The 23302-nt window shown below is 40.8% G+C and overlaps 1 protein-coding gene across 16 annotated transcripts in view; it reads right to left on the bottom strand.

Annotated features, from left to right (window-relative positions):
• FGGY (FGGY carbohydrate kinase domain containing) overlaps positions 1–23302 on the bottom strand; it is a 425082-nt gene that overhangs the window by 111228 nt on the left and 290552 nt on the right. For all 16 annotated transcript variants that reach the window (XR_004348564.1, XR_004348561.1, XR_004348565.1 and 13 more), the window contains 2 exons: positions 19715–19776; positions 8502–8649 (listed from right to left, as the gene is read on the bottom strand). Coding sequence is in view for 11 of the 16 variants with exons in the window: in XM_032623526.1 (XP_032479417.1) it covers positions 8502–8649; positions 19715–19776 (210 nt within the window). In the remaining 5 variants the exon portion in view is untranslated. The remainder of the gene's footprint in view (positions 1–8501; positions 8650–19714; positions 19777–23302) is intronic.

The raw sequence follows: 23302 nt of genomic DNA, 5'->3' as shown, positions 1-23302 counted from the left end.
AAGCCTGTGCCGCACCTGCTTACTGATGAGCAGACAGAGCTCACAGAGCTAACCTCAGAGGTCACACAACTGGCACATTTTCAAGCCAGGATGCCAATACAGGTCTGGCTTCAAATCCTGGGCTCACTTTACTGCTTCACTAGAGTAAAAGTTATCTAACCAACCATTCAGAAAAAAAACAATCACACATACACAAACTATCTAAAACATGCAACCATTCCTGGTGGTGAGTATTTAGCTTCATCTCTTTATGTGTGACCACGCCATATTTCTTTAAAAAGCATTGTTTTGTTTCGTTTGTAAAGACCGTAGAATCACTGGTGTTAAATGTCTTGTGACTGATTGCTATTACCCAAGCCTCTGCTTCTTTCAAACATCATACGTACAGCCCTTACCTCTCCGTGCCTCATTTATCAAGTGGCAAGGAGAAATATTTACATTGCCGGCTACTTGGTCTAAGCGTGCTATTAAGTTGCCCACCCCATAACCGCCACCTCTTTTTAGCCCAGTGCTGCAGGCCAACATATGCATCACCAACGGAAAAATGAAACAGCTAGTGACATGGCAGGGAGCCAACTCTTACCAGACAAAAGAAAATGATTCTATTGAGCCTAATGGAAGGATTCCTGGGGTATGCCCTGCTCCTACTTATAAGGGTAGGCACCTAAAGCGGAAGGGTTTAGACCCAGGTCAAACCAGGAGTGGTGATTACTTTTGAAATCTGAGTCAGTGAGGGTGGAAAGAAAAAGAGAACCATTACTGAGAAGAGACAGGGTCAGAGCTTAAATCCCAGAATCAGGGTAAGGGGAAAGATGGGAGAACGAGTGAGAAGGCTGGTGGTCAAGACAGGGGAGCAGGGACTGGGCCACAGAGTGTGGTTCAGTGTGAAGCCAGGCATGATGGAACTGTGGGGACTCACGTTTTACAGTCAGTGCATTCCGTGAAGTCCACAGGTATGAGTTAAGGGAGGCTCATGAGTGTGCATCCTAAAAGTCGGGATTCCTGTTTTCATCTAAGCTCTGCTGTTTCTCGGTGTTGTGACCTTGAGCAGATCACTATTCATTCCTCACTTGACAAGTGAAGACTGAACTAACTGCTTAACCATAGGCAATTATTCAGTGCCTATCTTTGACCTAAGCACTGTTGAAATTAAAAAGAAAATAAGCCATAGCCCCTACATCAAAATTTTTTTCTAAAAAATTTAAAATATATACTATGTCTTATGACAGCTCTGATCTTATTTTCTTCAGTAAAAATTATGTGTTTTGCATTAAAACCTTCAATGCAAGTTTTAATTCTGCTTTTGTATTTTTAGTTGTCTTTATCATTTCCTTTTTCTCCCCTCATTCCATTGCCTTTCCATCTGAACTCATTTTTTTTCCTAGTAAGTTTCTGCTCTCTTTCAAAGAGATGTGCTTTAAAAAAAAAATCCTATTGAATATGCAAAGGAGTTTTAAAATATTTTCTTTTGGTTTCAGTAGTAAGTAATTTTTAAGAGGCCTTTCCCTTAAGTGTTCAAAATGATATTTCTTTTTCTTTGTGTGCAACATGTTTTTTCTAATGGACTCACTTTATTACCTTTTAAATTCATTTTAACAAGAGCGCTATACATATTCAGTGTTTCCCAGCATACAGTACACAATTTACTCTCAGCCCCGCTAACTGTAACTTGGATTTGCCTCTTTAGATCTATAGCTAGTTGCCAATTCCCAGAGTTCAGCAGTTTTTATTTTGTGTACCTGTTGCCCAGAGGTGGATCACCACTGCCCTGCTTTCTAATCCTAGGACAGATAGTAGACATGCAAAACTACACCCCTCCTTCAAATTCACAGGGTTTCCCTATCTCTGCCCCTTTAACAGAGTTTGATTCAGGGTCCTTAGAACTGCAGTGCATCACCATTCATTCTAAATCAGACTTCCAGCCCAGCTGTCTACTTGGGTTGGCAGTTTTCTAATGGATTGAAGTGAAAGGGAAGATAAGGTCCGGGTTGCGGAGGAGTTCTGGGAAATTAAACTCACTGGCTGCTTCCAAAAAGCAAAACAAAACAGAACAAAAAACCTTAACCATCAGCAGCAGAGGAGAGGGATGACTGCTCTGTTTTTAGGCTTAAAGGGACTTTGCATTTTTCAGCTAGGGACCGGAAAGTGGAGAGGTCCCAACTTTTGCAAGGCTGGTGGTTTATTTTGTTTTCATGTCAGATATTATGATTATCAAACAAGTTACATTTAGTCTTTTAGATTCCAGAAGATCTTCCCAGATTCTCTCTGAGATTGTCAATTCTAGTTTTCCTAGTTGAAAGTCATCTTAATTGTTAAAGTCAGAATGAGTTTACGCTTTTTATTTTTTTTATCTTCACAGGCATTTTCAAGTGACACAGAGAAAGGCTGCATCAGGGTTCGCTGCCCAAATGCCACCTAAAAAAAAAATTCAAAAAATATTTACTGAGCACCTCCTTAGGCTTGTACAGATGTCTGCATTATAGGGATCATACATTATGTACATACACACATATGCACACTCTCACACATGTACAATATTATTTCCCCCATTTTCATGTGAACTTGGAACAGGCAGTTTCTTTTCTTCTTTGTGTTCCCTCAGCTTGGCATAGGCCTGCACATAGTAGGTGGCCAACCAGCATTTTTTGAATGGATGAATGTCTAACAAGGGTGAGAGAACAGAGAGGGGAGAAAAGAACTGGGAGAGTGTGATACTGCTGAAGCAGAAGGAGAACAGGGAGTGGCCAGTCATTCTCTGAGAAGGTCTTTTTTTAATTACCTAGATAAAATGCTAAATGCAATCTATCACTGGTTAGACAATGATATAAAAAAAATCGTGAACATTCACAAGCCACGCTCTCCTCCCTCTAGAGCACTGCACATACTATGTTTCCCTTGGTCCCAGACCCCGTTCCCTATTTCACACAGTGTCAATGTCACCTCCTATCTGAAGCCTCCTATCTGAGTGCTGAGACCATGTTAGGTTATCATCTTCCACACGTCTAAGGAGCGCTGGACAGTGAGTGGGACCTGGAGTTTGAACCTGTATCCCCATTGCTTGTTTATATATTCTGCCTGCCTCTCCTCCCCGACCCCACCAAAACACTAATGCTCCTGAAAGCTGGAGTTGTGTCCAGTTACTTATATCCCCCACCAACTATAACAGGGCCTGTATCTGTTAAAATAATTAGTTAATTCATTGATGAACAAAGGCACTCATAATTATAATAAAATGGAAACTTCTTATCTTCATTTACCTGGACATTATGACTGGTTTTAGATACTGATCATAGGGATAGTAAGAGTCAGTAGTAATCTAATTCATTTAGAATTAGCAAATTGTTCACATGTATATTTTTTCTAAACCAACAGATGACCTCTTATTATCTCCATGTTGACTATCAATTATCAATAAGTACATATTAAGTACTTAGTACGTGCTCAGAGAAATATTTCAGGAGCCCAAAGAAAAAATCATATATGGTTCTTGCCCTACTGGGATTTTCTTGACATTCTAGATGTTACGTTTTTTTTTAACTTAACATTTTATCAAGCACCTCCCTCCCTTGAAATATGCTCCATGAATGTAAGGATTATACTTTAGCAGTACTTGCTACCAAGTAAGCACCAAATACACATTTTGTGAATGAATGTTGGAAAAAGTAGTCACATTGTAGGTTCTGGCAAAAGCGTAACATGATAAATAGATTCAGGGTCATTATTTTGATGTTATCCAAAATTGGACTGAGGGAAAGAGATTTGAACATAGATGCAAAAATCCTCAACAAAATACTAGCAAACCAAATCCAACAATACACTGAAAGGACGATACACCATGATCAAGTGGGATTTATCCCAGAGATGCAAGGAGTTTTTCAATATCCACAAATCAGTCAGTGCGATACACCACATCAACAAAATGAAGAATAAAAACCATATGAGCATCTCAGTAGATGCAAAAAAACCTTTCATCAAAATTCAATACCAATTTAGGATAAAAACTCTCCAGAAAATGGGCAGAGAAGGAAGCTACCTCAACATAATAAAGGCCATATATGACAGACCCACAGCTAACATCATACTCAACAGTGAAAAGCTGAAAGCATTTCCTCTAAGATCAGGAACAAGATAAGGATGTGCACTCTCGCCACTTTTATTCAACATAGTTTTGGAAGTCCTAACAATGGCAATCAGAGAAGAAAAAGAAATAAAAGGAATCAACACTGAAAAAGAAGAAGTAAAACAGTCACTGTCTGAAGATGACATGATACTATACATAGAAAATCCTAAAGAGGCTATGATAAAACTACTTAGAGCTCATCAGTGAATTTGGTAAAGTTGCAGGATACAAACTTAATATACACAAAATCTGTTGCATTTTTATACACCAACAATGAAACATCAGAAAGAGAAATTAAGGAAACAATCCCATTTATCATCATATCAAAAAGAATAAAAAGAAAATACTTAGGAATAAACCTACCTAAGGAGGCAAAAGACCTGTACTCTGAAAACTATAAGATGCTGATGAAAGAAATCAAAGATGACATAAACAGATGGAAAGATATACCATGTTCTTGGACTGGAAGAATCAGTATTGTCCAAATGAATATACTACCCAAGGCACTCTACATATTTAATGCAATCCCCATCAAATTACCAATGGCAGTTTTCAGAGAACTAGAACAAAAAAATTTAAAATATGTATAGAAACATAAAAGACTGAATAGCCAAAAGAATCTTGAGAAAGAAGAACAGAGCTGGAGGAATCAGGCTATACTACAAAGCTACAGTCACCAAAATAGTGTGGTACTGACACAAAAACAGAAATATAGATCAATGGAACAGGATAGATAGAAAGCCCAGAAATAAACTCACACACCTGTGGTCAATTAATCTATGAGAAAGAAGGCAAGAATACACAATGGAGAGAAGACAGTCTCTTCAATAAGTGGTGCTGGGGAATCTGGACAGTTACATGTAAGAGAATGAAATTAGAACACTCCCTAACACCATACACAAAAATAAACTCAAAATGTATTGAAGACCTAAATGTAATGCCAGACACTGTAAAACTCTTAGTGGAAAACTTAGGCAGAACACCCTTTGACATAAATCACAGCAATATCTTTCTGGACCCACCTCCTAGAGTAGTGAAAATAAAAACAAAAATAAATAAATGGGACCTAATTAAACTTAAAAGCTTTTGCACAGCAAAGGAGGCCATAAACAAAACAAAAAGATAACCTATGGAATGGGAGAAAGTATTTGCAAACAAAGCAACCTTCATTGGATTAATCACCAGAATATACAAACAGCTCATGCAGCTCAATATCAAAGAAACAAACAACACAATCAAAAAGTGGGCAGAACATCTAAATAGACATTTCTCCAAAGAAGACATACAGATGTGCAAAAACCATGTGAAAAGATGCCAACATTGCTAATTATTAGAGAAATGCAAATTTAAACTGCAATGAGATATCACCGCATACCAGTCAGAATGGCCTTCATCAAAAAGTCTACAAACAATAAATGCTGGAGAGGGTGTGGAGAAAAGGGAACCCTCCTACACTTTTGGTGGGAATGTAAATTGATACAGCCACTATGGAGAACAGTATGGAGGTTCCTTAAAAAACTAAAAATAGAACTACCATATGATATATATGGTATATACCTAGAGAAAACCATAATTAGAAAAGATACATGCACACCAATGTTCACTGCAGCACTATTTACAATAGCCAGGACATGGAAGCAACCTAAATGCCCATCAACAGATGAATGGAGAAAGAAGATGTGTTTTATATATATACGATGGAATATTACTCAGCCATAAAATGAATGAAATAACGCCATTTGCAGCAACATGGATGGACCTAGAGATTATCATACTATGTGAAGTAAGTTGAAAAGAGAAAGACAAATATCATACAATATCACTTATATGTGGAATCTACAAAAATGATACAAATGAACTTATTTACAAAACAAACAGACTCACAGACTTGGAAGACAAACTTATGGTTACCAAAGGGGAAAGGTGCAGGGGAGGCAAGATAGGAGGTTGGGATTAACACATACACACTACTATATATAAAATAATCAGCAAGGACCTACTGTACAGCACAGGGAACTCTACTCAATATTCTGTAATAACCTAAATGGGAAAAGAATCTGAAAAAGAATAGATATATGTATATGTATAACTGAATCACTTTGTTGTACATCTGAAACTAACACGGCATTGTAAATCAACTATACTCCAATATAAAATAAAAATTTAAAAAAAAGAGAGATTTGGGGGAAAATTTTTTTTTTTTTTTTTTTGCGTTACACGAGCTTCTCACTGTTGTGGCCTCTCCCGTTGTGGAGCACAGGCTCCGGATGCGCAGGCTCAGCGGCCATGGCTCACGGGCCCAGCCGCTCTGCGGCATGTGGGATCCTCCCGGACCGGGCCACGAACCCGTGTCCCCTGCATCGGCAGGCGGACTCTCAACCACTGCGCCACCAGGGAAGCCCTGGGGAAAATTTTTAGCCCAGAATTTCCTTCCTTCTATCTTATCTAGGTCATCTTCTCCTTCCAGCGTTGTGAGGTAAATTCATCAAATGACAGCTATTCAAAGGTAAGGCTAACCCAAGGGCAGTTATTAAGGGAAATCACTGATAAGAAACATCAGGTGATGTATAAGGTATGTTTATAAAACAATAGAACTTTTAAAAAGATAAATATACCAGGATTTTTAATACCATTGGGCATATGTCCCTGTGCAAGAAGTCTCCTTTGGTGATTACATACTTGTTCTAATGAGACAGACAGTCTTAAAAGCACTCCATTGTTTCCTTTGGCATTCTAGTCTGTGTTTGGGCTACCATTATTGGAATCCTAATGACAGTAATTCTTAAGTTTCTGGATGTCAGGGTTGGTTTTAACACAGACAAAAGCCACTGGGAAGCCATGGCACCTGCCATGCTGGATGATGAAGCTGGTACAGCAGGTATTGGCAAGGAAAGGACCCCAAAGGAAGGACTCCAGATCCAAGCCCTGGACTTCAGAGCTGCAATCATTTTAAGATACAACCCTGCTTTGTTTGGGGGTCATTTTATGAACTGGTCATGCTTCTTCACTTCTTTAACATTTTAAGTGTCTCCTATATTTGGCTTTAGATATTTGTCTCTAATTAAGACATGGATTTTTGTACTCATACAAAATGTGTGCTTCCCCTAACCTCTGTTTGTACCCAGAAAGCCAGTTGCCTGAAAGTATGGCTTTCTAGCTATAGCCTGTGGCCATGTGGCCCTCTCCAGACATTCCTCTTCTGCTTCCATGGGCCAAACAGGAGGCCGAGACCATTATTTGTTGTGTGGGCCACACTTCATGGACTCCGGACAGACATCACTTTCCCTATGTCCAATTTCTTTTCTTTCCACCATGACTCCCTTTTACTAGCAGAAGTTGCTTATGTCAAGTAGGTAATGAAAATAAAGATTGGGTCTTTCTGTTGGCCTCATAAAAATATTTAAAATATTCTCAATAGAATTAATCACAAAGCCAAAGCCTGTTAAGTTTTGAAGTTCCTCAAGCCAGCAGGCCTGCTCCACTGTCACGCACTGCATAAACCTTGCACTGCTCATGGCCTCCATTCTAAACCCCCGCCTTGATGCACCTCACACTCTGCTCTCCACTTCTTGACATGTGAGTTCTGAATTCATGGCCTCTTTTCTTGTTTGTGGTCTCTCCTGGCCTCTTGGAACTGTAGATTAGCTCTTTTTCCCTAGCTTTCACATGCTTCATCCGTCCTCAAACACAACTCTCTGTGTCTAAGCTACTCTTAGGCAACCGGTTTCACCTGGCCATCAGGATGTTACCTCTTAGCTTAGGTGATTGTGAGCTCTTCCACCAAGGTCATCCTGGCCCCTCCGGCCCCAAATATCTGCACTAGAAGTGACTCTGAAGGTCACTAAGAGCTGAATTTCACCACCAACATAAGTTATTAATTTTATTTTACTTCTACCAAAGTTTATCTGAAACCCTAATAATGTTGGCATGCATTCTGAGCAGCCCTGACTCAGGGCCTAGGCAGATGGGTGGCTGTGGTAAGCTAGACCATAGGTCGTAACATTCACCACTTACTCACCCGGCAGCCTGGAGATGGAGATGGAGAACATGACTCTGCAAACTGATGTAAATACAAAGATTACATAGGCAGGGGCTTGCGACCTCCAGCCGCTCTGTGGGACAAAGAGGCAGCAGTAGCTACATGTAAGAAATCCTGCTTTAACGCTCTCAAGGGTGGCTCAGAAACAATGAGAACTTCCAGCAGATCATCCTGAGGAGCGGCAAGAGCCTTCACAACAGCAGTGAATCTGCAAGAACCCAGTGGGCTGTTGGCCGGCTTTGTTTATTTTTCCTCTTTTGCCTTCTCCTCACTTTGCTTCTTTCAAACTCTGTAGCCCTTTGGCCCACCTTCACCTTCGTGCAAGGACTGACTGTTACTTACCATGCCCTTTAGTGTCAGATCTGCTAAGGGAGACCGGTTGCCATGGAAATCTGGCCAAACATGTAAATCAACAGTGAGGAAACCCACGGGCTGAGTCTTCTTAATCAGATCCAGGTGACTGTTCAAATATGCATAGATACTCTGGCATCTGGAAGAGAAGTGGATTTTGTTTTTAAAAGGGGGGTGGGTGGGTAGGGTCAGGGAGCAAATTGCTCTGTAGAAAGAAATCATTTGTACTCCCATATCAAATCCAGAAAGTAAGCAGGGTCCCAAAAGCTTCAGCACAAAACCCACCCCGAACCCATAGAAATCAGCAAACCACACTCTCAAATCACGCTGTACTCTCATCAAGGATTGGAGGCCTGTCCTGGTGGAAGGTGGAAAGGTTTGGACTCAGAAGACCAGATCCAAGAATGGCTTTACTCCATTGTAGGTGTGTAACCACTACTGTGAGAAAGTTATTCAAACTTTCTGAACCACTCTCTTTGCATCTGTAAAAACAACCATCACAATCCCTGCCCAACTGACCTCATAGGGTTTTGTGAAGATCAAAGGAGACTATGTAGATGAAGATACAGGATTTTGCAAAATGTACACTACTGGACATATGTCAAGGATTTTTAAAAATCAGTATTCTTAATTATAATAATAATATGATGGTGAATGCAGATGGTTCCCCGACTCAGGATAGGAGTTTGCTAAGGGCAGTGATATGATGGAGTGAATGCAGTTAGGATCAAGAGTTAGGAGGCTTGGTTTCCAACCTAAACCTACCAAATGACATTGCACTAGTTCTTTCTCTCTTTAAGCCTTTGTTTCTTCACATGTAGAATGAGGGAGTCAGATGACCTTTCTCATTCTCTCAGTCTATTTACCTGAGAGGGAGACAGAGATGATGGGCTTGGGAGTCAAGGCAGTCCTGCATTCAGATGCTGGTTCTACCTGTCCTAGCTGGGTAAAATGGGCCAGTGACTTAACCTCTCTGAGCTTCAGTTTTCCCATGCATATAATGGGTATAAAATACCTCACTGGGTGAAACCTCACTGCATGACACAAAAGTTCGTTACCCTTCCCCTCTTTAAAGGTGCTTCCTTCTCTTGAACTGACAATTCTAGAAGAAGGTGGGTTGGCATCCCATGCCACTTCCCACTGGTGTCCTTGGAACCACAGCCTTAAACATGGCTTGAATAATGGTAGAAAAAAAGTATAGGAGATCAATGACCAAGGGAGGTTGATATCTAAGATACATAAGATAATATTTATTATTTACATTTAAAATGTTTTAGGGGTGCAGCTCAGCGATTTCTAGTTCTAGTTTTGTGACACTGTGAGTGTCCCTCTGGATCCCATGAAATTCCTAAAAGTTTTCTAAACTAAGTGTAAAGAAAGAAACAAACGAGTAGTGGTTTTCAAACACCTATTAAATAAAAACTTTATGTGGAACTCCAAGATAGAAAATACAGAAAAACAAAACTGTTCTATGTGAGTGCGTGTGTGTGTGTAAGTGTGAGAATGTGTGTGTGCACACGTAAGTGTGAGAAGTGTGCTGGGAGGAGGCAAGGGCAGTCCAACCTACCAGGCACTCTCCTTGCTTCTTGCCCTGACTCCTCATTCCTGTCTGTAAAAATCTTCGGCCTTACATCATATTAGAAGATGAAGATCTTCTTGGGAAAAGACTCACTGACCAGAGTAACATCAACTACTGCTCCTTGCTCCTCTGGCCTTCAAACATAGCCCAGTGAGCCGAGTACCACTAACACCCCTTTACAGAGGGGATGAGTAAGGTGTGTAGACATGTGACCGAGTCCAAAGTTAAACCCTCTCTGTGATTCTGAAGCCATGTGTTTTCTGTATCCCCAGCCAGGAATTATTTGTCAAAGCCCCTACATTCAAACTCTGTTTTAGAATGATTCTATGATAGTGTTAAGAAAGGATCCTCTGAGGTCTCCACAGAAGGTAGGGCCAGAACCACATATGTGGGGAGAATACGATCACACCCTGGTTTTCTATCTCCCAGCTCTCTCTGCTCCTGGTCTAACACAGTCACACGGCCAACGATGGCCACAAGAACATCCTTTCCAGCCAGAAGTCAAGAGTCTGCACTAATTCTAGCAACACTGAACTTCAGAAGAGCATCACTGCACTTAGAGTAAAGGGATTAAAAAAAAAGAAGAAGCACATGTCTATAAATCTTTTGTCTCTCAAGGAATCTCAGAGCAGGGCATTTGGTTTCAGACATCTGGGTCAATAAGAATCTATCGGCCTAATTACTATTGATTTGTCATTGTCTCATTTACTGTGGGTCTTTGCAAACAGTGAGATTCATTTAGCCTCTACATATACGGTCACTCGTGCACTAATGAGATCCCTGGGGGATGGGGCATATGCTTACCCCTTTGACTCCTAACCTCCTCGCAGCTGTATGTTTATTCTTTGAATGCAGCCATTCTTCTGCACGTTTTTTCAATTATCCCTTACCATGTGCGCTATCTGAGTATATCATTCAAAATGAAATTCACTTGGAAAACATTAAAATAACAAATGCACATCATTATTCACATAATTTTAACCTTGCATGGTGCCTTTTTTGGTTTTGACTTTGTTTCAGTTTGTTATGTTTTATCAATTCTTTCTCAAATGGCTGTCTGCCCTCTTCCAGCTCGGGAATCACATATTAACTGTTCCTAGTGATAGGTCTCCTTCTTTTTCATGAACTCCAGACTCATTTATCCTCTCTTAGAGAGAGAAATCCTTGCTTTCCTAGTCCTGTTGTGTATGAAGAAGAAAATACAGTTTCAAGAATCACAAAGCAACTTCACTGTATACCAGGTGGCTGACCAGGTACACTAAACCTCTCCAAGCCTAGTTTACTTTTTTGTTATCAGGGTTAATACTTTTACCTTATAGGCTGCTATGAAGATTAAATATGGAGTCCTGAGTACTATAAAATGATAGCTGATCAATAAATAGTTCCTTCTTGTTTTCCATCACAGGAAATTCACTTCTAGAGTCAGGGAAGATTTTTTTCAGACTTTATGGCTCACAATCTTCAATGCATACCGCACCCCTGGAATCTCTACTTTCCTTCTCTATAAACCATTTAATTCTTTGGATTCACAGGATGCCCCAAAGTATGGTGACCGTACTTTCAAACCCCAAATCAGAACACATGGTCTAACAGAAGAATTTGTGCCTTTTCTAGGAGTAAGAGAAAGTCTTGGAAAAGAAGCTTCCACACTACCTCCAGTTCCTCCTTGACCCACTGCAATAGGTATTCTGCCTGCCCCATTCTGCTGAGACTGGCTCCACCATGAGGAGAAATCCCCGCTTTGTTGCTGTCTCCAATGGACCATTATTCGCCTTTATTTTACCTGAACTGTCTTTTGCATTTTGTACCACTTGGCCACTTCTCACTAATTTGTTTTCCTCCCCTTGTTTCCACGCGACAATACTCTTTTGGTTTTCTAGCTGGTTCTCTTCCTCTCTTTGTCCCTTAAGTATATGAAGACTCCCAGAGACCTGTCCTTGGCCCCCTTCTCATTCTTTCTACACCCTTGGATGATCCCATCTTCCTTTCAGGGCTCCAGTTAACTAGCTATTGCTGCAGACTTCCAAATATATGCCCTTATCTCCTGCTCATTTCTCTATGATGAGTTCCATGTCAAATATCCAAGCACTCATCAAATGCTTCCTCCTGGATGCCCAAACAGACCTCAATTAAAAAATGTCTACTATGACACACATCATCTTTTCTGATATACGCACTCTTCTTTCTATGCTCCTTGGTTTGACCAAAGGCAAACTCATTTAAGTGGCTGCTCAAGCAACCATTTTGGGGGCAGAGTCAGAGTGGGTATCGTTTTTGATTCCTCTCCTTCCCTCAGTTTCCAAATTTAATTTTGGACCAGGTTCTGTCAATTTATTATTTTAAATATTCCTCTAACCAGCATGCTTTTCTCCCTCATAACTGCTACTACTTTATGCAGGCCCTCTTCAAATGTCTGGATTAGAGGACTGGCCCTCTAACTTATCTCCTGCCTTGAAATTGTGCCCCCTCCAACTAGGTTTTCTGCACTCCTTCCTGGGTGGTTCGTCTAAAATGCAACTCTGATGATGACTCCATACCTATCTAAAACCTTCAGTGATTCCTCCCCACTGTCCTCAAGATAAAGTATAAGCTTCCTTGTTTGGCATAATGTTCTTCATTATCTAGCTCTCCCAACATTGTACCATGTTACAGACATGCCTTCCACTCTGCATCCCTCCTCACCACTGTACACATCATGCTCTTGTGACACTACACTACTTCTAATTTTTCAAAATATGCAGGTCTTAACCTCTGAATGTTTGCCTATCCTTCTCCCTCTTGCCTAGAATTCTCTTCCTTATCTTCTTTACCTGCCTATGGCTATCACTGTTCTAGACTCATCTTTTTATTTTTAATTGAATATAGTTGATTTACAATGTTGTGTTAGTTCCTGATATACAGCAAAGTGATTCAGATATATATATATATATATATACACACACAGTAGGACCTTATTGTTTATCTATTTATATCTAGTAGTTTGTATCTGCTAATCCCGAACTCCTTATTTATCCCTCCGACCCCCCTTTCCCCTTTAGTAACCTTTCCCCTTTGGTAACCTTTAGTGTTCTTCCCTTCTGCTCTTCACGTGGTTAGCTCATTTATATCCTTCAGATCTTAACTGTGCTTCCATCAGCTAGGGCTTTCCTGACCACCTCATCTAAATGGGGTTTCCCTGATATTCTATCATCATACTCTGTTAGTTTCTTTCATATCATGTTTGGTCGCCATAGACTTATTTATGGGTTCATTTACTTGTTAACTGCCTATGGCCTTCTCTGGACTTTAAGCTTCATGAAGGCAGACCATTACCAGTATACATTCAGAATCTAGCAGAGAACTTGGCACACAGAACCACCCAAGAGTAGCCATCAAGTGAATGAATGGCCCTTCCTCCACTCTATGACAATTGCCTCTTAATTTTATCTGTATCCATTCCTGGAATCTGAATTCCTTTTGGGAAAGAGTCACATCTTATGCATCCCACCAGGTGCTCAACACGGTTACTGAAGTGTAGAATGTATGAATATTGATCCCGCATGGACTGTTAGAGGTTATTTTTACCTCTCCCTCTCATCGTAGTACAGCTGCCAAAAGAGTAGATCTCTGGAGTCATATGGACACAACCTTCCAGGCGTGCTGGTATACCCCACAGAAGGGGGCAGAGAAAAGGAATAAGCATCTTGTGACACCCCACCCTGCACTTCCACCCATGTGCCAGGCACTGTGCCGGGCTACAGTGAATCTGCTGAGAAGCAGAAAATGAAGAACTGATTTCCTAAGTCAGCACAGCCCTCAGTCTTCTTGAGAGGACCCCAGTGCCCTGAACACTTTCTTATCCTTGCCTGTAGAACAGAAGCCAAAGAAAGGCATTGTAATACCCAGCTTACGTCTATTTAGAAAAACATTTCTCATCCAAGAGACATCAAGAATTTACCGTTTATCCTGGCACACCCTAGGGGATGAAAGGCGTTAATATCATCACCCTGGGTCTATGACTGTCCTAGCTCAGGGGAGCCTAAGTCAATACTTGTGGATAGACTGATGGCCCCAGTTGTCAAACTGAGGGACCAAGGTTGAAGAAGCCATAAAGGCCAAGGGAACAATCTGAGAACACAAGAGTAGAATGCACAGTGGAAACAATGTTTAGAAGTGGAGTCCCTATAATACTCATTTCCTCAACTAGAATTAAATTAGATTATATATATATATATATATATATATATATATATATAAAACTATCACTAAGCACAGTGCCAGGCACACTGAAAATTCTTAAAAAATGTTCTTGGTCTTTCTTTCTCCTTTTCTTGCTCTGGGGCGGGGGCATTTATACAGATTTTAATGGGAATGTTTAGCTATATTCTGAGATTTGGCATATGGGGGACCAGTACATTTTTAAAGTGATCCTCAGTGGGATTATAGAAATCACAGAAGCAAAAGAGGTTTGAAGAATAAATCACATCAAGAAAAGTTGATTGTTCTGAAAGGAATAACAAAACACTCCAGGGAAAATGGGAAAAAAGAAAGACAGATTGAGAGAGAGGATGGGAATTAGCAGAACCTTGCACCCCTGAGAGACCGGAAATTCACAGAATCACAATGAGAAATGACCACTGCTTGCAGTGACTGCTGAAAAAGGAGCTCAGAACATGCTGGGCTTCTCTGTCTCCAGTCCTCCTCCAGTAGACCATAAACTTGCTGAGGTCAGGAGTCATGTCTTCCACTGACCCTCCGTCCCCACCAATGGTCTGGTTTATTCTCCCCAGAGCAGCCAAAGTAATCCTTTTAAAAGGTAAATCTGACTGTGTCTTCCATCTGCTCAAAAACACAAACCTTGAAAAAAGTGCAGTGGTCTTACAGCTTTTTACAATGACCCGCATGGTTTGACCCTTGGCTAAATTTTACCTCTCATCTGTCCCCCATTCCCTCACACTTTGGTCAGTCACAGTGCCCTTTACAATGTCCACTGAGCTTGCCAAGCTGGCTGCTGCTTCCCGGCCTTGGGACTTGCTGTTCCTTTGGGCTAAAGGGATCTCCTCCATATAACCATGGCTTGATCTCTCTCTTTATTCAGTTCAGAGTCCTGTTTGAGTGCCACCTCATCAAGGACGACTTCTCCACCTGAAATAGTTCCCATCCGTCACTCCAACACCTCTTGTCGTTCTATGTCTCCTTACTCATCTCTATTTTTCTTTAGCATGCTTACCAATTCCTGGAGTACGTGCTCTCTCTCTCTCTCTCTCTACATACATACAAACATACACGCACATACATATAGGTATACGTGTGTGTATGTGCGTGAGCACAATTTCCATGAAAACAGGGATTGTTTTTTCTTTGTTCACTGTTATACCATACGTGCTCATAAGACACTCATCAGACAGTCAGAGGACCTGGATTTTAACCTTGGCTCTGCTGTCAACCTTGAATCCAGCACTTGTGGATTATGACATCTTCCCACCGAACTGTGCCATCACCATAACCTCATTCTGAACCACTGGTAAAGATTATTTAAGAAAAGTAAGACAATAATGGGCAGTTTAGAGGAAAAGAGCTGAAGTTATCATCAATGGAAGGTGATCTCTGGCTACGGAGTAACATCTCTGGATATTTGGCCCTACATAGAAAGAGACTCCGGTTGCCATTTACATGCATGGGTACATCTAGTTATTGTTTACTTAATTCATAAGCTCACAGAAGGCTTCTCTTCAGGATGAAGCCTAGAAGGATTACAGTAAATCAAGAGTATAAAATACTCAATCTGTTTATCAACACTTGTTTCTATGGTTTCAAATAGGATTTGCTGATGCTAAGCTCTGAGATAGGGGTGACCTGCATTGCTGTTTGCAGACAGCACTAAGTCACACCACAAGAGGCATACAGTTTTTGAATCCAAGGGATTTGTTGTCCCTTCCAAATAACTAACTTCACTTAATAACAACTATTCCTATTTCTAAGATCTGAAGCATAGTGAGTGCTAATCTTGATATAGTCTATTTATAGATCTGATAAGATAGAGACACATTTTCCTTTGCAAGACAATAAAAAGAAATTGGAAGGGAAGAGAACCAATATTGAATGCCTACTAAGTATATACAAACTGGAGATAAAATTTTGAGAGTCATCAAAATATAGAAGGAAATGAAGCCAAGAATGTAGATGGGATCACGGAAAAGACCACAAAGAGAGAAGAGGTCCAAGAATGTAGCTGTGATGAACTTTGTTGTTAGTGACAGAGAAAAGGACCATAGGCCTGAAAAGGAGATTAAGAAATAGTCAGAGATACAGAAGTAAAACTGGGTGAGGGTGACATTCTGGCAAGCCAAGAAAAGAGAGTGTGGGAAGGAGAAGGAGTGATCATTGGTGCCACATGGAGCTGAGAGCTCAAGGAAGGGGACTGGAAGACATCCTGTGGTCGCCGAGGACCTGAACAGTAAACGTTTCAGGGGCCGATGGTGACAGAATCAAACTGGAGTGGGCAAGGGAGGAGTGAGGAAACTGACCAAGAGTACAGGCAATGCTTTGGAGCAACTTAGCTCTAGATAGAGGGAAAAATACAGAGAGGTAGCTGGAAAGCGGGAAGAAGTCAGCTGGCATGTGAAGAGACGTGGGATGTAAATCCAGTCTGACTCTAAGATTGAGTTCTATAAATTACTGCTTCTGGACCACACTGTGCTGCTGTTTCTCTGGGTTTACATGCTAATCCACAAATCCTCCCTTTCTTCCTATTTTCAATCAAAACTACTCACATGAGGCTCAGCTACAGAAGAAAGTTCTGGACATTTTGAGTTATTTCATTGCAAAGTCTAACCTATCCCTTAGATTTGCGTTGAGGTCTAAGATCTTCAGAGACTGGCATTTCCACGGTCTACTTTCATCCTCATAACACCTGGAAAATGAATTAAGCAGGGTGGGATCATTGTAATTTTATAGGTGAGGAAACTGAGTCACCAAGACATTGATGGCAGAATTGGTACCAGAAGCCAAGACTTCAGTCCAGTGTTCTTGCTACTCCATGAGAAGGCAGGCAGGTGATGGATGACTGACATCTGCTGCTTAACCCTAGAACAATCCCCTCCAAAATGTCCTCCTCTTTTATAATCATTAGTAATAGTAGTAGAAGTAGTAGTAGTGGTTGTTGTCGTTGTCAGCGTACAGTTTACAAAGCCTTTCCAAATACATTGTTTCTGTAAACTCAAAATAAATTCTCAGAGCTATCCATGGCCGGTTTTCTCACGTCTACTATCCCATGTTCTGATAAGGAAACTAAGGTTCAAACAACTATGTATGTGGGAGCTGAGATTTGAATCTAGATCTCTAAACTCTACATCTGTGCTCTTTCCTTTGGGTTAGAGGTTTTAAAATGCTGGATCCCCTCACGAATTTGATAAAAGCTATGGCCCCTCTTCCCAGAAATGTACATGTAAGTATATAATCAACAAAACTCTGCACACAATTAAGGGGTTCCCTGGTGGTCTGAGGTTAGGCATCCCTCTTCTAGGTTATGTGGTCTCTAAGCCAACTAAAGTGCTAGTTATTGGCTAAGTGGTATGATCCCTGTAGATGGTAATGACATTGTAACTAGAGACTCGTAGAAGGGAAAGCTTATGAAACTTTTCTCAAACTCCTTGGTGGGATCAATCCTCCTCTGCACCCTGATGACACAGAGTTTATATTCTAGTCAGTATGCAGTTCATTCTGCTCTGTGCAGGTGTGCCTCCCCATAAGAACAGACGTCCCTTGGTGGAATGAAAATTTCTAATACGAGTAACTACAACAACTTTTATCACTACCACTACCATTTACTGAATATTTTTTATAGCTCAGCAATTGTTGCTATATCCCAGACACTATTTGAATTCATTTAATTTTCTCAACAACCTTATGAGGTGTTTACTGTTATTATTTTTCTGTACAGTGAAGTACTAAGGCACAGTGAGGTTAAGTACATTGCCCAGGGTAATAAGCTATTAAAGGGTGCAGCTGAGACAGGCAATTTGACTCCAGGATCTAGGATAGTAACCTCCACCTTCGACTATCTCCCTTTTGCCAGGTACTAGCTACATGAATGGGGTTTCTCTGAAAATATTATAAAATACCTTACTTTTGTTAAAAAGCCCAACCACTAAGCATTATTATCATGAAATTCATTCAATAATTATTCTTCAAACTTCTTATTTCAAAATAATTTTAGATTTACAGAAAAATTGCAAAACTAGTATGCAGACTTCCCCTATACCCACCATCTAAGAAGTTAACATAAATATAGTATTATTATTAATCTCCATACTTATTCGAATGCTGACAGTTTTCCCCACTAATGTGCTTTTTTCTGGCCAAGATCTAACCCATGATCATACATTGTTTCTAGATGTAGTAGCATCTTAGTCTCCTCAAATCTGGGACAATTCTCTAGTAATTCCTTAAGCTTCCTAATCTTTGAAGCATATTGGCTAATCATTTTGTAGAAATTACTTAGGTTAATTCTTTTCTTTCCCAAACCCCCATTAGTATGATCATGCTATTTATTATTAATACTATAGGTTTATTTTTTTCACTGTTTGTATTTCACCCCCACCACACACATCCATCTATCTATCTATCTATCTATCTTTTATTTATTTTCAGGGGGACATGAAGCATCATCATGATTCTAAGAGTATGAGTTATATAAACAGGTATACTCAAAGAAGTGTCGCTCCCTCCTACTACCCTGTTCCCATTTCCCCATTATTTCCATCCCATTCCTACCCCACCTCCTATAGCTAACAACCTCATGAGTTTCTAGTTTAACTTCCCTATATTTCTTTCGCATAAATGAGTAGGTACACATATATTTTCTTATATCACCTTCTTTTTACATAAAAAAGAGTATATTATAAACACTCCTTTATGGACTTCCCTGGTGGTGCAGTGGTTAAGAAGCCACCTGCCAACGCAGGGGACATGGATTCGAACCCTGGTGAGGGAAGAACCCATATGCCGAGGAGCAACTAAGCCTGTGTGCCACAACTACTGAAGCCCACGCACCTGGGGCTCGTGCTCCGCAACAAGAGAAGCCACCACGATGAGAAGCCCACGCACCACAATGAAGAGTAGCCCCCGCCCGCCACAACTAGAGAGAACCTGCGTGCAGCAACAAAGACCCAACGTAGCCAAAAAAATAATAAATAAATAAATAATATACTCTGCTTTCTTCACTTAACAATATATTCTGGAAATCACTCCTATCAGTTACTATCCTGTTTCACAGATGAAAAGACAGGCTTAAAGAAGTTGAATAACCTGCCCAAGGTCACATAGTTATTAAGGAGAAAAACTGGAGTTGAAGCCAAAGAAACTTTGACTCAAAAAAATCCATGCTCTTTCTTCTATGTCAGAGCTTCTCAACCATGATTACTGGCATATTCTTGGAGGACCTCTAGTTTTTTTGTGGATTCTCTTAGATTGTTTTGAAAATTAATACATGTGTGTCCTGGATCATCCAGATGACTATCTCATAACCAAGTACTGCCAGGCATTCTCATTGCTCACAGGATCTGAAAATCATGCAGCTGCCTAAAGTCAGTGCCCCTCATGTGGTCGGGCATGGAAAACTGTAGAGACCAGAGGGAGCTGTTACCTGGCTGTGGCCTTGGCTTGTAGTTCAGGGAAGGCAGCATGGCCCTGCACCATGTGATCTATCTGAAAAACAAGAGAGAGGGGTCAATTTTATAGCTTCTCTAGTCTATGTTAAAGCCAGAAGAAGATATATTAAAATGTCTGTTTCGTTCAATTCTTTGTCTACAGAGGATCCAAGAATATTAAAACGCTAACTCAGCAAGAGTGTCTCAGCTCTTTCAGAAATCTAGCTTTGTTTAACCAACTGCTGGCCTCTTGGATTTATAAAAACAAAGAAGTTTAAAGAGAAGAACTGCAGGAAAAGAAACTCCCAAGGCTGAACTGGTAGCAGCAGGTAGTATCAGGTCCAAGAATGAGGTTTGACAGAGGCATGAGAAGGAGGTGTAACTGAGGGTAAATGAGGTAGAGGGGGGCCGGCCTGGGTGTTAAAAGCACAGGCCTCTGGATTACATCATCTCCCCCTCCGGTTATCCCACGCTGTTAGCCCAGGGCAATGTCAGGCCTTGAATTATTCTCTGTGTCTTACTAATGGAGAAGTTGAGTGAAACAGTCTATGAGGAGGGAGTCCCAGTTTAAAAAACACAAAAAAGAGTTGCCCCAGAGCTGTCAAGAGAATCTCCCCTGACTGAGAAGTTATCGCATGGGAAACTGGGACAGAGCTCTCCAAGGACAGAAATGTCTGAGCTCTGCAGACAACCATCTTCTCATTTGAAATTCCACGTCTAGGATTTATTCCTTAATCCACTTGGTGGCTCTAAACAAAATAATATGCACTATGCATCAGGAAGGGATGTGTTTCCCCATGCTGTGACTCTGCTTGCTAAACCACACCCAACAATGGGCTTGAGTTCCTGAACCTAATCTGTGTATTGTCTCAACGTTTACATGAATCCCCAAAACAACCATTCTGATCTATTTATTTTCAAACTACGAACAGACGGGTTATTGTGGCCTCATGGGGATAGTTTCTCTGAGCATGCTTCCTGAGCGTCAGGTCTGTGTAAAGAGGACGAGATTTTGTTCTGGAGTCACCGAGGCTGGGTCTGGGTTCTGGCTCTGATACTAACTAGCTATGTGACTTTGTGCAAGTCACTTATCTGCTCTGAGCTTCAGCGACCTCCTCTCCCCCTTACCCTGTTCTAGTCTCCTTTTTTTTTTTTTTTTTTTTTTTTTTTTTGCGTTACATGGGCCTCTCACTGTTGTGGCCTCTCCCGTCGCGGAGCACAGGCTCCAGATGCACAGGCTCAGCAGCCATGGCTCACGGGCCCCGCCGCTCCGCGGCACGTGGGATCTTCCCAGACTGGGGCACGAACCCGTGTCCCCTGCATCGGCAGGCAGACTCTCAACCCCTGTGCCACCAGGGAAGCCCTAGTCTCCTTTTAAAACAGGATTTCTGTGACACAGAGTGTGCCTACCATAATGCCAACAACAGAACAAATGATATCACCTAAAATTTATTGACTCATTTACCATATACCAATACTAAGCTATGCATTTTACATACATTATCTCATTTATTTCTTACAACATTCCCATGGAGATGAAAAAACCAGGACTAGAAGAGATTAAGTAACTTGCCTAAGGTCATAGGGGAGTAAGTGACAGATCTAGGTTTCAAACTGAGTTCTCTCTGTATCTAAAGTCATTGGTCTTAACTACCATGTCACATTGTCTACTCAACTTCCAGGTATAAATTGTCAAATTCCATTGTGTAGAAATGTGTCAAAATAATACCAAAACAACTGGTGATTTCAAGGGAAAGAAAATCACCCAGGTTTTGAATATTTACTTGCTGAAGGTTCAGTTTTGGGTTACTGCAATGAGGCATAGTTTGGACCTTAAAGAGTTTGCAATCCAGTCAGAGCATCACAATGAAGCCACTGGCATCAATAATGGATAATTAAAGCCATTACTTGATTTGAGGCTAGTTTCTATGGGAAGTGCTTTAGGAGGTCAGAGAAGGGAGATTTAAATGAGCTTCCCGGAGGAAGCACAGAAGCTAGTATGTGTCCCACATGCATGAATGCAGTTATTTGGTATTTACCAAATGCCTAATACACCAGGTACTGGGACTAGGCTCTGGGATAGAGTGGAAAATAAGAAATACATACAAGAGCATAAAGCAAGAAGTCAATAATTTGGCAATTACTGTACAGTTGTATATATAATATTTGGCAATTATTATATAGTTGTATATATAATAATTGCCAAGAACAGGCAGTTTGGAGGAGTAAAGGGCTAGAGGCAAGGGATACCAGAAAGGAGGCTGTGATGAGATATGAAGACGGAAAGACAAATCTGGGTATAGACAGTAAGAAGACTGGTCTAGCCCTGAGACTGGCATATCATAGATTCTCAATAAGTATTTGTTGGATAAATGTGGGATGTACAAACCATAATGGACCACATGCCCACAGAATACCATGTACTTCTTGGGAGCACTTACCACGCTTTGTATTTGTGTCTGTTTGTGTGGGGCACACATTGGTCAGAGGGTAACTGTATGTTAAATTAGAGAATAAATGAAGTGGTGAAAATATGGATGCATGAGGAGGGTATGGACAGACAGTGGTTCTTAAAAGTCAGATAAGTGACTATTGTTTTACTGAATTGTAGGCCACAGGAAATTATTTCGATTTGTGGAGCAAAATAATGACAAGTTAAGGAAAATTAACCCAGTAGGGTATGTACAATGGGGAGATGACTAGGCACAGAGGCTAGGAAACACAGACAGGGCTCAGAGGCTGACACTGGGAATACAAGGCACAAATATCCCCTGTCCTTGCTCTATTGCAGCATTTATCAAGTTCTTCAATAACGATTAGTTTATATGTCTATCTCTTATCTTACACTCTGAGCTCTTTCAAATCAAAAACCTCATTATTTCCCATTCTTCAGTGCCTACAATGCCTGGCATCTCGAAAGAATGAATGAGACACATTTTGAAGAAAATAAAACAAAACTTAGTGACTGAGTAGTTACAGAGCATAAGAAAATCAGAGTGAAAGGATGGCTTTGAACTTTTGGGTCTAATAAAAGGAAATGTGGTCATTTTAATCATGTCTTTTTATTTTTCTGTATTTGTGATGCTTTGGGATCTGGGGCCCTGTTGACCCTGGAGAGACTGCCCTTTCCAGGGCTCAATTCCTAGAGATAGTAAAGGACCCAACTGGCCTGTAAGCATGCCTTTCATATGCAAACTGACTAATACAGAGCACACCTCCTCTATTTCCCTGCTCTAATCACCCCAGAGCCAGGTTCCAGACAACTAGGGACAACCTTAGTGCTTCCCATTTGGCCCTACATGGTTTAGCCAGCCCCCTCTTCTGGAGAACTGTAACAAACTATCCTTTCAGTGGCAATCATCTCCTGATCTGCTGGCCTCATCATACCTGAATAATAATAAAATCTACATTTTAAGACAGTAGCTGAAAACACAGGCTTTGGAAACAGACTTAGGTTCAAAACTCATGGTCTATACTTATATTCTCTGCTACCTAAGTTACTTGACCTCTCAGAGCCTCTTCTCTTACAACTGTAAAATGTGGACAGTAAAATTTGCTTTGCAGGGAAGGTTGCAGTGAGTGAT

The sequence above is a fragment of the Phocoena sinus genome, chromosome 1, assembly GCF_008692025.1.
Source record: "Phocoena sinus isolate mPhoSin1 chromosome 1, mPhoSin1.pri, whole genome shotgun sequence".
Taxonomy (NCBI): Eukaryota; Metazoa; Chordata; class Mammalia; order Artiodactyla; family Phocoenidae; genus Phocoena; species Phocoena sinus.
Note: the sequence above shows the minus strand (reverse complement) of the source record. Positions and strands in the feature narration are given on the sequence as shown.